General features: G+C 34.6%; 1 protein-coding gene and 2 non-coding genes across 3 annotated transcripts; all 3 read left to right on the top strand.

Annotated features, from left to right (window-relative positions):
- The first annotated feature begins 529 nt into the window (after positions 1 to 529).
- Positions 530 to 648, top strand: LOC123721466. The gene has a single exon (XR_006756247.1). It is a non-coding gene; the product is annotated as a 5S ribosomal RNA (ribosomal RNA).
- A 2,072-nt stretch (positions 649 to 2,720) lies between these two features.
- LOC106719264 (transcription factor sox-3) lies at positions 2,721 to 3,649 on the top strand. The gene has a single exon (XM_014513551.2). The coding sequence runs from the start codon at positions 2,965 to 2,967 to the stop codon at positions 3,631 to 3,633; it is 669 nt and encodes a 222-aa protein (XP_014369037.1). The 5' UTR covers positions 2,721 to 2,964; the 3' UTR covers positions 3,634 to 3,649.
- A 1,561-nt stretch (positions 3,650 to 5,210) lies between these two features.
- LOC123721461 lies at positions 5,211 to 5,329 on the top strand. Its single transcript, XR_006756245.1, has one exon. It is a non-coding gene; the product is annotated as a 5S ribosomal RNA (ribosomal RNA).
- Positions 5,330 to 18,276: the final 12,947 nt, after the last annotated feature.

Raw genomic sequence — 18,276 nt, 5'->3', positions numbered from 1 at the left:
CACGAGTGTCATTTCTTTATGGATTTAAATCTTATACTCGTATTATAAATATTAACTCGTATTTGTTATTATATTTGGTATATTAAGGTTGGTATTTCAATGTAGCAACAATTCAATCCTAGCTTTAATTAATCATGATTGTTTGGCATTAGAAACTAGAGTGATCCAGCGACCCGAATTGGACCTTAGCCGCCACCGTATACAATTTTCACTTTCCTCAATCCTGCGCCGCCTCGACCCAGTCCTACACTTAGAGCTCCATATTATTATGGTACATTTTTAACTGCATTTGTAACTATTTCTAAACTGTATTTAAATTAACAAAGTGAAAAGGATATGTTCTAGACACATTTTTCCTGCCTGGACACAACACGTAATGGTGGTTTATTGTTTTCTTTTTTTTACTATCCTTTTATGAAATTTATAACGGTACAAATAATGACATTGTTGTTTTAAGTTGTGTATTATTTTCTTCATATTATAAATATAACTTATTAATAATACGATACTTATTTTAGCATCTGCTTTCGCCAACGTCCATACCACGTTGAAAACACCGGTTCTCGTCCGATCACCGAAGTTAAGCAACGTCGGGCGCGGTCAGTACTTGGATGGGTGACCGCCTGGGAACACCGCGTGATGTTGGCTTTTTGTTCTTTTTTATATATATAATAGATGTATGAATCCGTTTTTTTTATTACTTTACATATTTGTTACAGGTATTGACATCTAGTGGGCAAATCCTTAGTTTTTATTAATTTAATGTTGACAGCGCCATCTAGTGATACCTTTGTTAGTTTTAACAAAATTGGAAAGAGTGATTTCATTATAGTATTTACCAGCCAAACTAGATGTCGCTGTAATAACATCTAGTTTATTTTGGAAATAAATAATTTAGTTTGAATGTTGCTATAAATACTATATACTATAAATACAACATCAATAATTATTAACATTTAAATATGACGAGCTTATTAAACAATAAAATCGTAAGATAAATTTTCGTTTCATGTTTTAGCAATAAAATGATGATAGATGTCGCTAGTATCTAAACATCTTAAAATTTTAAAACACCTAGGGTATCTAAATAAATTTTTCCCATCTATAAAACGATAATTAATATTACAGTTAATATACGTATAACTACTAAAAAAGATTACTAGGTACGGATTCAGTAGCTGTAAATTCTCATTGCAAGTGAATTAACAGCAATGATCACAAATAGATAATAACTTTACACAATTCTATATTCTCGATTGAGCATTGTCCGGTCAAAGTAGACTCGATCTATTGATCTGTTTGTTGGCAAATCGAGCAGCTGCCGGCAATGCGTTACAGCGGGATTAGACCACACCTTGCCTCCATTACCGCACAATGCTAGATCACCGCGATGTTAAACATTTCAATTGAGAAATGGACAGTTACAGATAAAACATATTGTTATTTGATTAAAATAAGTTAGAGCTTTCTGCAAAGTTATCGATGAAGGAAGTAGGACCTTTCCAATTTTCTACTTACAATAACACTACCTACATATTATGTTGCTACTATTTTTAAATATTATACAACTAAATGTCGCCCGAGTCTCCATCCCCGTGGTAAAAAAAAACGTAATAAGTAGCCTATTTGTTTTTCCAGACTATGTTCTACATGTGTGCCAAATGTCATCAAGATTCGTTGAGCTGTTCCTGATATACCTTCAAACAAACATCCATCCATCTGAACATTTGCATTTATGATATTAGTAAGATGTAATAGATCGCAGTAATTTCTCGTGGAACGGAAATATGACTCTAATGTAGCAAGTATTTACATAACAGTAACAGTTTTTTTTTTACTAAATGTACTGATAATCCGTTCCGTTATCGTTTAATTTGACAATTGCTATGAAACGGAATTATAAACTGAAAATTATGTAGTTATCGAAAATACATCAGCATGTGATTGCTTATAAAAGTATAACAGTTTTCCAGGGACATGGCACATTTTTGGGAGTGCGGCGTTTTCCGGGAATTTGAATGAAGGCTAAACAAATCTTTGTCGCAAACCAGAGAGCTGAGGAAAAGGTTTACACTCACTAGTAGCTTCTTTCGCCTTACAATGGTTCAAAGTCATATATGCATATTCATTGTATGAATTCTTTTAAATAAAAACCCGTGTTCTAAAACAGACGGCCGTCTATTAATCACTGATGTTATGGCGCGTGACATTTGCAGGACAGGAAGTAAAAATGAAACGTGAAACAGAAATGTATGATACGAATAACAATTCAGTAAACAAACAAAATCCACAAACAATTCGATGAATAAAATCTGTCGATAACAACATTTCAAAATGAAACTGATGAGTTTCAAAAAGAGAAATGATCTCTTCCTGCTATTTTCTTGTATTACAATTGTTTCTGCTACCCCTATAATCTGTATGTGCACGATAAAGGACCAGATTGAAAATTTCACATGATTTCATACGTCATGTCCTGTCTGTACACTGAGAGTTCGTCTGCAGACCGTACGCACCACTTCTTTTTAATAGAGCACAGAACGGGCGCGCCTCGCACAAAACATACGACAGTATCATTTGACAATTTGTGAGCAATCACTGCATTGTCGCCGCTCTTTATTCAGCGGCAGATAATACGTGGAAAATTGTCATTCCTATTGTGGTGCGGCCTTTGTTGGCCTAATGACAGCGGTCAGATTTAGTTGGCTTCGAACTGGTGATCAGTGCAAACTTGCCGGTGCCCCGGTTAAGCTTACGCGATCTATTCATATCCACGTAAATGCTATGTTGAAAGTGACAGTAGTCACAAACCAACAATTTTAAAAATGAAACAAGTTCTATAGTGTTGAAATGTGACCCCACACTCATGAATGATGTTTATTTTGAAGACTCAATTGTGTCCTAATAAATACAAGAGATGAAAGTTATTGAGAAGATATAGAAAAGGAACAGAAACAAAAATTAATGGCGTACCCAATAGACGTACAAACAGCTAGGCCAACGCAGAAAATGTCGAGGAACTCAAATCCTTACCACATAAAGCGACCAATGAACGCGTTCATGGTATGGTCGAGACTGCAAAGGAAGAAGATATCGATGATGAATCCGAAGCTGCACAACTCCGAGATATCAAAGAGACTCGGTCTCGAGTGGAAGAGTTTAGACGAAACGGAGAAGAGACCATTCATAGACGAAGCTAAAAGATTAAGATTGAAGCACATGCACGATTACCCGGACTATAAATACCGTCCTCGTCGGAAAAACAGATTAGATACTACGTACACTAACCCTGCAATCTACAGTAGAGACGCATTCGTAGAGATAGAACCTAGAGCTGACCAAAACTATCAAATTCCAGTCAACTACACCGAACATCAATTTATGTATAACAATATGATGAGTTACCCTGTGCCAACGATTTCTCAGACATCCTTTGTGCCGACAACGATCAGGCCCAAAGAAGAGGCCCTACCTAGCCTGGATTTAAGACCCTTACCCTCTATAGAAAGCATTTCCCCGAGGCCCTTCGCTGTTGTCAACCAGCAGATGATGGTGAAGGCCTATCAGGACTTACATTACGTGCCCGGTGACGTCACTAGAATTTCATATCATTATCCGTTTGGTGTTCAATAATATTAATGATGTATTAGTTATGTTCATTCTCGCCTTTAACAATTTATACAAGTCGAAAGAACAATATGTATAAGTTATTCCAAAAATTATTCGATGTTTGTAACCACAATATTTTCTATACAACCTGTAATGTGTTGCTTTGTGAAGTGTTCATTTTGAATTATAATTAACAAAAAAATAAGTACGTAAAAAGTCATATACCTTTTTTATAATAAATCATTACATACAACTGTAATTGTATGTGTTAGTTATTACTTACTAGCTATTACCCGCGACTCCGTCCGCGCGGAAAAAAAAATAGAAAACGGAGTAAAAATATTATCCTATGTCCGTTTCCTGGTTCTAAGCTACCTGCCCACCAATTTTCAGTCAAATCGATTCAGTCGTTCTTGAGTTATAAATAGTGTAACTAACACGACTTTCTTTTATATATATAGATTAGACATAGTGTTACGAATTGCTTCGTTAATCTTTGACACTTCATACTCTTTGTCGATGCTTTCTGTATATACTAACGTCATTTGATTTGGCACATCGGGAACAAGAGTACTCTTCTCAGCAACGTGCCAATTCAAGTGACGGATGTAATTTTTGTTAGTTTGTATAATAAATAACATAATAATGAATACAAAGGTTTATTAAATAACTACATTTAAATCTAATGAGTGTAGTTATAAATCTAAGATTACTACTTGAATAGAAAAAAATACTTCGGGTCTTTCAAATACAACTTTTATCACTTTATTAGCCTGCAATTTCGTCTTCGCGGAATTAAAAAAACTTAATTAGTAACTGAAATATTAGTGCCGTATAAATATAATTAGATGAAATTAACCTTCAATGAAAAGCTATAGATTAGTTAGGGAGAAAGTTAAATTTTTGTTTACTATTCACTCCGTTTTACGCTACTTTTTAGCCGACTTCAAAAAGAAGGAGGTTATCAATTCGACTGAATTTTTTTTTATGTGTGTTATTTCAAATCAAATTTAGCTTTACTTCGTGAAGTATCAATATATGTAACAAACTAAATACATACCTAACAAACTTTCATAAGGTTTTTTTTTTTTTTTTAATGTAGGCCTGCAAATCTGCACCGCATGTCGAACCACGTCATTTCCTGAAACTCGAGCGTTGACGATGATTCGTTGGTTCGCGTCACGTCACGTCAGAGTAATGTCTGCGTCATGACGCGACACTCCTCGGTCCTCGACAGATTGATTGAGCCTGTAATTGATTGTCTGAAGGGAACTGAACCCCTGAGATAATATTTTTGTCGTCAACAATACTTCATCGTTTGGATCATTTATAGAAGAAGAATTATGGGAACAGAATATTTTTATCCTTTTAAGACGAGAACACCTATAGTACTTTAATTACATCTTTAGCACTTATTGTTAAAGCTTGTGGTGAAATAACTTTTTTTTTACGTCATAAATTTTTTCATTTATTCATTAAAAAAATTATTTTAATACAAAACTAATGTTTTATTTTGTATATATTAAAAAATCTATTACATGAAATTATACTTTGTCTTAAAAATAGATTAGATTTTGATATTCAATTTAAGAACTTTTGTTGCCAACGTCCATACCACGTTGAAAACACCGGTTCTCGTCCGATCACCGAAGTTAAGCAACGTCGGGCGCGGTCAGTACTTGGATGGGTGACCGCCTGGGAACACCGCGTGATGTTGGCTTTTTGTTCTTTTTTTTTAATTTATTTATTTTTTGTATATCTTTTATGAGGTCTACGCTCACCAGTGGGCTAGATGTGGCTGATATAATGTGGTAATTAATATTGTATGAATAATGCGGTTATTTTTTTTCATGTTATTAAAATTATTTCTATAAAACGATACTTAAGTTTAAATATTATTTTTACATTATTGGAACGAAGTTCCTTATCGCGCGTTGTGAAAGGGGGCTAGACGGAAAAAAATCTTACGAAAAGTTGTCACGACACTTTTTGCTCTAGTATGTTAACGACGAATGAGCGCTACTTCACCATGGCAACGACGTGACAATATATAACGAAAATTCATAGAAATAAAATGTACTTCTTGTGAAGACTTAAGTTTTTTATTCATAGAATAAACATTGGTTCCTTCACTAATTAATCGAAAGGAACTTCGTTCCATCCGGGTGTCCCTTGACACCTCTCAAGTTTTTTTACATTATAATTTCTTTATTGTTATAACTTTTTTATTTTATTGTACGGTGCAAATGTAAACAAACTAATATTTTATTCAATAGTAATAATTATAAAGGAAACGTTAGATTGAAATCCGATAACGACTAATTAAGGAAAGCTCGTGTAAACATTGCGTTCGAAAATTACTCACAAATTAACTGAGAAAGATCAAAGGCAGTGGAAAATGGTATTAATTATAGTTCTTTTGTCATTTTGAAACTGTCACTTTTGGGAGCTTTGAGGTTGTTAAGTGATTTTTGGTATAGATTATGTCGAATAAATAAATACAAAGCGCAAGATCTTGATGGTGCTGCATCATTAATAAGTTTTTCCAGTTTTTTTAAATACAAGATCGAATTTGTTTAAAAATAATCTCTAGTTTAGGCGCTAGATGGCATTACGAACGAATGCATTTTTGTCTCCATTTTTAAACCCTAATTTTGAATATACAGGGCTAACTCTAAAGGCAATCATATATATAATATCCGTTATAAAATTTTAATTTGAAGCATAAGGTACGTCAGCTCTTGTATTATACATAGCATCAGTTTTCTATGACTATTAATTAAAGAAACCTTTGAACAGCGCAGAAGTTACTGTACCAGTTGTGTGCTACAAACGTACAATGTCGCCGCGGAACAGCGTGGAACATTCCATTTTCATGTGTTTCTCGTGATTCCATGTAGTTATCGTTAAAACTGCTTCAAGCAAATTCAAGGCGCATTCAATTTAATTACCAGAATCCGTAACTTACTTCCATTGTGATATTTTAGCGAGCGTTCTCTTTACAGCAAGTCATTGAAGCGTCAACGTTTATATCAATGCCGTTTTTTTGTGTTACTTCAGTTTCTCTATACATTTATACATTTCTAAATGTATTTGGAGATAAAGCTCTCATAAACAAAGCGCGTCACTTGTGGTCCTTGACGCGTTCACGTATAGCCGTCGACGATAGCGCCTTTCAGCATCTCTGCAAGCTGCGAACAATGCCTAGAAAACTGTCTAACGCGCTCCCAATGCCCAAATACACAGCAACAAATGGAAAGAAACCTTAACGCGTTTGAATACAGTCGAATTTATCACCAACTACATTTATATGCAATCCAGTCAAATAACCAGCAAGTACTATCAACGCTTACAAATTCTTCATAATACCAGTATTGCAACTAGCTTGATTTATGTAAAATAAATTCAAACATATCCACATAGCAATAAAGGAGAAATTTGTATGAAATATGAATTTTTTTAGAACATTACGAAACTGGCATTTGGAAGTGTGTTCTTGCAAAGCAAGCAAAGAGTTCGAACAAAGAAAAAAGCCCCTATGACAATGTAATAAAAGCCACGGCATTGGAATACGTAGCTGTTGTCACACAGCAGCGAGCGTCATAATCGTCATAGGCGTCTTTCACACCGCACACGTAGAATGAATGATGGATGAATCGTGCTCAGTATCCCAGCTTTTTCCGCGTACAGCTTGACCCAATAATATAAACTTACGCGAAAAGAAAATGTAAGCTAAACTATGCTCTATTGTGTAGAACTTAAAGTCGTCAGTAAAACAAGGTAAGCGGTATCATAAAGTTTGTCGGGTCGATATCATTGTATATTCAAACGAATCGCAAATGGGCCAAAAGTTGTATGCGGAAAATAGGACGGACATAGATATAGAAATGTTAATATTCGTTACTATTTCCTCCCTGAGTTGGATTTAACCGTGGGTTTCTGAAACCAAATATAAAACATGTCGTCATCCCTGTCATTATCTTTGATAAAACATGGATAACTGTTTGTTTAAACGGAGATTTTAGTTTGAATTGAATAAAGGTGCCTTTTTCTCAAACAAACATTAAGATATTCCTGGCTAAAGAATTAAGTTACTAACATAAAAAATAATGAAGTGATATTTAAAATTATGAAGTGGCTTAGCGTAAGAATAATTTAAGTCCTCTCTCCATCTTTTGGATACTATTTACTTTTGAGTGAAAACTCGATCTTAAATCACATATATTATTTTGTTTTTCCCTTCCAGTGGAAGCATCAATCTCGTAGATCATTGTCCCTCGTTACGTCACTATGACATTTGGACGTACAAGTAAATCCAACTTTGCCCGTTACAGGGTATTTTTGCGTTTGTCGAGCGCCTAACAACTTCCCTCCTCGCTTTCCGACGTCTGAAAGGACGTGCCAAACGTATGGCGGATTTATTTGCAAAGCCTTTTTTGATCACAATACGCGGATGTGTTTTCTGTGCGCGCCATTTTGTTTTTTAATTTCTCACGTGTGTTCTAAAGTTTAAATACTTTTGAACATAGGTGAATTTTAAAAGCATTTGAAGGATTTTGTATACGAAGTAACCTCGCGGCTATAAACTAATATGAATACGTTACATAAAATGGATTAAAAAAAAAAGTAACAAGCAGTGTCGGTTTTTGCGTTATCAACGCCTATTATATATTTCTATATATATTTCTTGGGCGCCCACTTTTTTAACTACATCTCAGGGGAGGGTGAGGGAGGAAAGGTCTCAGAGAGACTGTGTAATTCGCAGACCAGTAGCTTTTAAATACTAGCGAATGTTTAGATGGATGGATGGATGGATGTTTGTTTAAAGGTATCTCCAGAACTGCTCAACGGATCTCGATTAAATTTGGCACAAATGTAGATCTAAATATTGCAGTGACAATACCTGGTTGTTCTCATCCCTTTATTTGATGACTTTTCTAATCCCATAAATATAACTGTTAATCATAATTAATTTTTAAGTACTTAATATGCACTTTACCACTTTTTTATCACTCTTTTCATTTTGTTTTACATTGTATAATCATGTTGTGTACACTCAGATTGGTTTATAACCTAGTTTCTTGAACTTACTTTATGTTATTTTTTAACTATGTAATGGTTTTAAACTGTATTGTGTACTTATTAAAATAAATAAATAAATAAATAGTCTGGAAGAACACATAGGCTACTAATAAAGTTTTTTTTTAATTCCACGAAGACAGATTCGCAGGCGACAGCTTTTATTTTATAAGTTTTAAATGTAAAGTTTGTAAACCAAACTATTAAGCAAATGTTACAACATTAAAAGTTATTATGAATTAAACCAAATGATTCGTAAAGGCGCAATGATTTGTAAAAATGTAATATGACACCAGATCCAATTGACACAAAACATTGTAATATCAAAATTTACGACAAACGCGTGTAGGCCGTGAAATAAAATAATTTGATGGGCTAATTGAAAAATATTCGTTAATGGATTTGTGATTGATAGAATTATTGTTGATTTTGTCTGTTTGAACATCTGCCATGAGGGGTAAATGCGTGTTTAAATTGTGTTCGTTTGTTTGTTGGTTCGATAAAGAGGTGTGCGGGGGGGGGGGGGGGACAATGGTCATCTGATTGATTTTCTTGTTATTGTTTACTGAAGAGTTATAAAAATAACGGAGTTGACTTAGATTTAAAATTAGTATTAAATTCGAATAAATACTAGCAAAGAATAATAATAATAACGGAGGAGTGGACGTATTGGAAGAGGATATGTCTTCTTTCTGTGAGTCCTGTCCTCTGTCGATTAAAGGTAGCCAACGCATCTGCAATTGCGGTCGTCTATGGGTCGCTTTGCTATTTAGGCGGATTCAGGTGACCGTTTGCTCGTTTGTCACATTATGATTTAAAAAAAAATAAAAGAAACTATGTCACAGTTGAAATTTAATTTGAGAACTATCGTTGTTCGATATAACTAATCCGAACTTAACTAAGATAAGCTTAAGTCGTTCCGCTATTGAGTCCCCCATTATTGCTCGTTAAACCACCCCACTCAGTCCGTGCGGGGGACTGGACAGACCGGGGTAAACACATAAACAAACGAATGCAGCCACTCAGAGACATAAGTTCCGTATCATTTCACCTCACTAATATGTTTCCGTACACAATTCATTTTGTCCGTTTCGCGAGCGCTGCTATTGTGCGAAGCATTTAAGGACATTATGAAGGGATATTTATATGTTACTGACAGATTGTGAAGTTCGTCAATTAGGGAATGACTAAGTACATTTAACTGGACAAATGATTTAAGATTTGAGATATCCGTATCCTATTAAACAGTTTCAAATTGTTCACGCTAACGAATTTATAATATTACTTATCTTTAGTTATTTAATATAATAATTGATGAGTCAATGGTACTAAAGTTTATCTGAAATCTTCTTCTTCCTTTCAGCCACTTGACGCCCATTGCTGGTCATAGACCTTCCACAAAAGTCGTCATGATGATCAGTCCTGTGCTACACGCATCTAGGATACTCCCGCACACTTGACTACTATAGATCAGATTTGTTACTTGCATGATATAAAATAGTACGTTAAATTAAGTAAATTTCAAATTTATAAATAATGTCATTAAATAAACAGAGTAGTTCGCTTTAAATGTTAAATCGAATTCATTGAAATTACTCGCCTAGTAGGATTAAAAACTGACTAAATAAACAATCTCTCAGTGACATATCCACAATGTTTATCTGTTAACTTCATAAGGCGGACGGTTGAGACAAATTGCCTTTTATATTTATTTTATGCTAATCGATGTGATTATGTTTTTTTCATGGCTTTTTGTCATGAGGGGGGGATGTAGAGTGGTTTTATTATAGGATTTAATAAAACCTTATTTAACGCTAAAGTTGTATCATGAAAAAGCTGTTAGTAAAACTAGAGATATCATATTTTGAAGATATTCCTTTTAGAAAGTTTAGTTATAACTATCAGCCTAATGGCTTAGCTCTGAGGCTTAGTATGACATTTAGTTACAATCATGGATAACGTTTTATTATTAATTTCATATATCCTATCGGTCCAAGTAGCGTAGGTCCAAAAGCCGGACATAGGCTTTTTGATAGCGTGTCCGGCCAAACTAAACGGTTTTCCAGCTTTTGTTAGGCTTTTTACATTTCCCAAACGAGAGTGTACTTATTAATACTGACACAAAATCCTAAATAATATACGGTGTCCGACCTTTTTACCCAAATGTCCGGCCAAACTGGCTGGTCTGTCCGGCTAGTAGGTTTTATTGGCGCTAAAGTTGCTGCAAATAAAGCAGGTGTCAACCTTGAAGTCATTTCAATTATTTAAATAGTAAAAAAATACTGTAACTATTTAATTTCGTTTCAAATTCGACTAAAGTTGGATACGGTTGATCTCCAAAATAAAATTCTATGGGTTTAATAATTTATTTTACGTTACAATATGAGTCAATCATGTTTTGTACATATTTTCTTAGATTATACATAATTTGCAATTGTATCTTTAATTTCCCTACAGGCCAATACTTAGGCACTTCGTACACAAGGCAACGTAAATCGTCGGAACTAATATTGTATGGTTCCGCGCACATAACGTTGAATCGTCGATGCGAGTCTATTCAGTCTACAGGCGTAGTGACAATATATCAACTGTGACGATCTCAACAAACAGGTTGCGAGCGACTGTCTTTCGCAATGAAAGAAATGTCGGCGACGCAAACTGTGTACGAACCTCTATGGCATTGTACTGCGGTCGCTTAGCGACTAGACTCTCATGGTTTCGAATATTTACGTTAATTGGGTGTACGAAGGGCCTTATCGTTCGCATTATAACAAGAAAGTGATTGTGATCAATAAAGGGGTTTGAGTGAGCAACTTTGTCTCAATCCATTCGGTCTAAGTGATAGAGTGAATGAGATTGGCTTTCAAGCTGATTGTGCCTTGATGAAGTTTTTACAACCTTAATAAAATACAAATGTAACTTAGTAAACAAGTTAAATTTAGAGTTTTTGTATTTATTAGACACTAGCTGTCGCCCGCGACTATGTGTAACCTATGTGTAGTATGTAACCTATGTGTAGTAACCTATGTGTAGTATGTAGTAACCTATGTGTTCTTTCAGACTATGTTCTACATCTATGACAAATTTCACCGAAATCTGAGCGCTTTTGGAGATACCTTCAAACATCCATCCATTTAAACATTCGCATTTATAATATTAGTAATCCATGGTTATACACATTCCGGGCGTTTCCACTGTTTAAGTAACTACCCAAAAATATATTGTTACACAACATGTTAGAACAAATGTATCTGCAATGGAAACTCGCATGTGTGAAATCAAAACTAATCAAAACATAACAACTGAAGCAAATCGGTCATAGTTTTCGCGCCATTTCTTTACCACCAGCTTGCCTCAATATAAACTTGCACATCGAACGTCTCTCAATTCACTCTCATAAATATAGGAAAAGCTACAAAGTGAATAGTCTTGGTCCATTATAGCGGTGCGGTATTATGGCATTATGACACGGACGACGGCATTAGGCGAAGGAAATGGCGGGAAGCACAGGGACGTATTGTGCGCGGGAAAAATGATGTAATATCATAACATCCTTTTCATGACCATTGCTACGCTGACAAAGATTATGTATTGAACACAGATATGACACATTGTAGATGTTAAAGCACTTAATCGTTTTATTTCAGAATATTTGAATTAATTCTACAAGGCACTAGTATATCTTTATTAATAATCTTAAAGAAAATTATGACAATAAGTTTTGTTTTTTGGAAAACTTATCTAATGATGTAGATTTTTCTTGGCGTTGTTTTAGTTTAAGAAAGAAAAATCACCTTTTTAATGTGCCTACGCGTTATCCGTTGTGACCTAATTTGCAGCATCTTAACATATTATCTGCATAATGCTATTCTAACTGGTTAAGTTCAAAAGCAATTTGAAATATTTTTTCTTGAAAATGACTTTTGTGTTTAATCTATGATAAAGCGGCACGCGAGACAAATCGTGGCCGGCCATTTGTCAAAAAACCTGTATCCGCCCACTGAAAGCGGCCATTGTCGTCAAACATATTAAATGAACATAAAATTTTTCTTACCACAAATATTTTAGAGTTCAAAGTTTTGAAAAGAAGAAATGCTTTGGGCGTTAAAATTATTATTAGCAGTTTGTGTACATGAGTTTAGTTTTTTCACAGTTAAGTCAGTCAAACTAATCAACGATTTAGAATGTCAATTTTTTTTTTTTTAATAATAGTACATTAACCTCCTCTGTCAATTAAAGGTCGGCAACGAAACTGCAATTGCGGATGTCTATGGGCAGGGATTGCTTCGCTTTTTAGGCGTATTCAGGTGGCCATTTGCCACATTATGATATAAAAAAGTTAAGTAGTTCTATGATTTTTAATGTATACGAATCGCAATTTTTCCCTGCAATTCTCTTGGCGTTGGTTTCATTTTAAACAGCACAGCCTGTCTTAAGAAAACCGAAACAAGGGCAAATGGGACTGCAAGACAGTTCTCAAAGGCGATTAGATAATGCATTTCTCTCTGTTGAGACGGAGCCAGTCTTGTAGTTTCCCTCCATTTTGCGAAGTCTTCAGTCCGCGTCTTGTGAATTGTGGAAGCGAATTTTCTTTGTGATAACTCCTAACAATGTATTGCGGGGTCGTTCGCTCTTTCTACACTCAAAAGGAATCCTTTGACGTAAGATTTTTAATTATAACAAGTGTTATGAAGTATTCTGGTCAAAAAAGATGTTATTAAAGCGAATTATTAAAAGTCCTAGATGAAAGATGTCTATCACAACGCGATTTTACATTTTATCACAAAATCAATAATTCTACACAAAGTTCAACATTACCAACGGCTAGAGTTTAAACTGATTTGTAATTCTAACATCACGAATACAAAATGACAAAAAGGCAGAAATGACTCAGTAATCAGTACTTATCTAACAAGCAGGCAACCGGCAGCGTGGTTGGTTCTGAGTTCATAAGTTAAGTAAACTGAAGTTGAAGTTATGTTGATCTTCTGACGACGGAATAAAAACTGAACTTGCGGTGTCAGTGCAACGGCTTATATAGGGTAGATTCACGGGATGTGACGACATCGTTGACGTTAAAGATTGATCAGCGACGACTTCCGTTTTGCTGGCGAGTAGGCGGATGTAGATGGCGTTGTAGCTCCGCTCTGCTACGTGCAGGCTCAACAGGCGGATGTAGATGGCGTAACAATGTTATATTTTTTTTAAATTAAGTGCAATGTTCTGAAATCCATTGTGACTGTATCGATTTTTTCAATCTAGATTATTTGCTATTTTATGTTTACAGGCGTCGTTGCATTTAGTTTGGATGAAAAATCCATTTCAAACATGAAAATATTAGTATTAAATTTTAAGATTTTTAAGATTAACTACACTATGTTGTACAAATTTTACTATAGGTAATTGACATATAATGGTTTTCTGTAAACGCAAATAGCTTATCCAGCTGGATGTCACTCTGTCTCGAAATTTAATCCCCGTTCATGTCATTTCATTTCACGTTTTCGTTTCCGTTTAACGTATTTTCAGATAAAACTGGTGTATATGTTAAAAAGCTTAATTCATAGTTTGTTCGTTAATATGGATTTAGCTGATAGTTATCAATAAATATAATTTTAATATACTAATGGTCAACACCAAGACCAAAAACATTTTGCTTTTATTAAAAAACAATTCTCATTTATTAATTTACTCTATTTAACTGCTATTAGTTAACCGTGAACTTTATTTCATACTCGATTCAAAAGAAAAATCTGTAAAAGTCAAAAAATATACCGCTCTCACAATCTTTTATTAACGCCCTACAGAACTAATATTAAATACCGAGTGGTTCTCAATATCCTGGCCACTCGCGAAACACTTCAGATGCATACGAAAAAAAAAACTTTTTTACAAAAACATTACTGGCCATAGAGAAAACAATCGGCGTTCCGAATTCAAAGAGCAAATAACAAAAACAGCGCGATTATATCTTCAAGTGTAGAATGGCGCGGTTTCTCATGGGGTGATGTTTTGGCAGCGACGCTAGAGGGAGCCAGCGCGGCTGCGGTCACTAGGCTTATAAATAAACTGAGACAGTCTCAAAATTTTGTATTTAGTTTAAATGTAACATAAAAATGTTGTTTAGTTTTTTTACTAAAAATAAAGAAGATTAATAAAGGGGTCAAAAGAAAACGGTAATTCATTATTAAATTTATGTTGGAAAATGTTTTAATTAAATGAAGAATTCAAAAACGTAAGCAAAGTTCCTTCCGATGATACTGTCGTATGAACTAAGTGTGGTTATTATTTGTTGTTTTTCAAATTGTATGTTTGAAAAATCTAAATTAAATCAGAACATCCACATTATCATAAATAATTGCCAGTGAAAAAGTTTTTATAATCATGGTCACCCTGGTAATATGTCCGGTAGCCCGCGGCGATCGGCTCCCACGGGTGTTGGCGCGAATTAGCGCTCAATTAGGCGGTTGATTCGATTTGCTGCGGCCACTGCGCCCGCGCCCGAGTCCGCCTTTTGAGCCCTGCCCTGTGCGCGGGAAAACGACGGCGACGTCTTGAGAAAAAGTATTGAAAATAAGTCGGCCATGCAATTTGTATTTCCTAATTTATTTTATTCAAACAAAGGCCTTCACCTCTGTAATTTTACGTACATTTATCTATATCATATTGTTCTAAATCTAAACTAAAGCTTTATTATTTATCTATTGTGAACAATAAATAATCCGCACATTTTCGTATGCGTAGATCATACTAATAAATATAAATGCGAATGTTTAGATGGATGGATGGATGTTAGTTTGAAGGTATCTCCGAAACAGATCTTGACGAAATTTGGCACAGATGCAGAACAAATAGGCTTACTTATTACGTTTATTTTAATGCCGCGTGGGCGACAGCCAGTAATAATATAATTCCAAATTAAATTTTTTTTTCCATAAAATTAGCTTTTTAAATTATTGCTGGAAAAGTGGTTATTAAATGAAATTTACTAACTTACGTAAGGAAATTTTAATAATTTGGAATTAATCAATAAAAATTGATATGTTAACAAAATATATCGATTACAGGAATGCGAGCGCTGGGCCACTTATATCGAGTGGGTATTCGATTGCTGCCCCACATGAGAACCGAGCCGTACTCGACTTGCGCTTTGTTTTCCCGCCTTTTGTGCATAATTCTTATTTACAACGAGAAATCTTGATAAGGCAAGTACGACGGGGTTGCCATGTTTTGTAAACTTTGTATTAATTTTAAGATCCCGACGGCTGATATGGTTCGTATTAGTTTTAAAGGTTTTGTTTTCTAACAAGTTTTTGTTACTTTGACGTATTTAAATGTGTATACTATTTTGTATAAGTTGACTGCAATTGTTATTGATTTATTAATGTATTAAATCTTGGATAACAAAGATGGCGGTTTAATACTAAATAATGAACTGTTTTAAAACCACTATTATGTTTTATTGCAAACAACATACATACGATCTTATACTTAAACAGAATGCGATATACAGCTTGTTTCAAGTTAGCACACTTTTCGAGTATGTAGAATCAAGCCCAAGTATACACACACATGCAAAGAACCTACCTGTACCTATACATAAGTAATTTAGATTTGTCAAGTATATTAACGAAATTTAAAATTTAAAATGATTTATACTATGAAATTTTCATATAGCGGTTATCCATACTTTGATGTATCACGTGAACTCTGTAGACCTTTAATATTAATTAGACCATGATCACTCAGCCAGTGAAAAAGTTGCTTAAATATATATAGCCTTTGTGGCGGTAATTTTTATAAAGCGATTTTTTTTTAATTAGTCTGTGCAATTAGCGTCTGATTTATATTAGCTTGTACAGCGCTTAATAGAGGTGTGTTGACAAAGCGGCTAATTCGTCACCGACACTTGGCGCTCGAGTCTGCAACGACTGGCAATTTGCTTCAGCGCCCGCCCGCGACGTGCGTGCCCGTTGATGACGTAGATCCGACACGTCATTGTAATGATGCGACGCGGAAAGTTTAAAGAGATGAGAAAGAAGCATTTTAATCGAGTTGACAAATAATTGATTATGATTGCAAATAAATGATTGACCAACTTTTATCAGTATAAAAAGTTCACAATTTTTATTGCGTAACCGAACTTTAACTATATTTAAGCACTTGACTCGTAATCTACAGGTCTTGGGTTCAAATCCCACCATGCATTTTTGATTTACAGATGTACATTTATCCGACGTTCTTACAGGTAAGAAAAACATCGTGATGCAAACTGCACATATCTACGAAGAAATTCAGAGATATATGTGAAGTCAAACGACGCGCACTGGACCAGCGTGGTTGACTAAGGCTTAGTCACCCCTAACTTACGGTATGTCGAGCCCCTCAGTGGGGACGTATAGTGAGCTGATGATGAAGATGAACCGACCTGTGAGACAAACCTGACATTAAGAAAATAGATAACCTAATATTTTACTCATCAACGCTCTTGTGTTAGTCGAGGCTTGCCTAATTGCCAGATCAAGTTTGAATGTTTTCTCAAAAGTACCAATATTAATCAACAAAAATCTCATAACTACTAGATGACATAATTGACATTTCTTAAAAGTCATAACGAGAAGTCATGAAGTTACCGGTTTCGGTGCTGTCAAAGTAAACACACTCCTTCTTGTGCTCCTATAAATTAAATCCAAAACAGTATAAAATCCGTGTTAGTTATCAACAAAAAAACAACTATCGGCTAAATCGGACATCTCAAGTACTTTTTAGAATAAAATCACGAAGAAAAACAAAAACAAAACAAGTTAACACAAACGCAAAGTTAGATTTCGTGGGTAGAAGTGCAATGCAAAGTCAGCCGCAAGCAGTGAGCAGTGAGTACCAACATAAGAACATCATTTACATAACTTGACATAACTTCACCAATAACAGTCCAAGACGTCAACTATGAATATCTGACAACGTCGAATTGACTTAAACTGTCATCTGTCAAGTGACATATGTCTTTAGTATTGCTAGCTAGTAAAATATATTAGGGATAACCTTACAAAAGTATATTTATTACCAACAATGGAAAATCAAATTAATTTACTATTGGACAAAATAAAAGAACAGATGTCAATACAAACATTAGAAATTACGGAATCAGTCACCACTAGTATTTTAAATAACATAGATAAGAAACTAGCATCAATTATAGAAGAAAATAAGATTTTGAAAACTAAAGTGGAAACTTTACAACTTAAGATCGATAACCTAGAAGATAACAAAAGAAAACATAATTTAATATTTTTTGGAGTAAAAGAGACCGAACAAGAGGGATCCTTAATTGACTACACAAAATCTATTATTGAAAAAGAAACTAAGACAACCATAGAACCTTACGAAATAAATATAGTGCGGAGATTGGGGGTCAAAGGTAAAGAAACACGCCCTTTATTGGTCGGATTCACTTCTATATGGAAACGTAACTTAATTCTAAGAAACAGAAATAAAAACCGTACGTCAAGCAAATCAACAATCACGATCAAAGAAGATTTCTCTAAAGAGGTGCTACTAAAAAGGAAAGAACTCGTTCCTAAATTAATA

This window comes from Papilio machaon, chromosome 1 (assembly GCF_912999745.1).
Source record: "Papilio machaon chromosome 1, ilPapMach1.1, whole genome shotgun sequence".
In the NCBI taxonomy this organism is placed as follows: domain Eukaryota; kingdom Metazoa; phylum Arthropoda; class Insecta; order Lepidoptera; family Papilionidae; genus Papilio; species Papilio machaon.
The sequence above is the reverse complement of the archived record's forward strand: the minus strand, read 5'-3'. Positions and strand labels throughout refer to the sequence as shown.

Excerpts from the sequence above, each read along its gene's own strand:
- LOC106719264 (XM_014513551.2), top strand. The coding sequence starts at position 2,965 with ATGGCGTACCCAATAGACGTACAAACAGCTAGGCCAACGCAGAAAATG.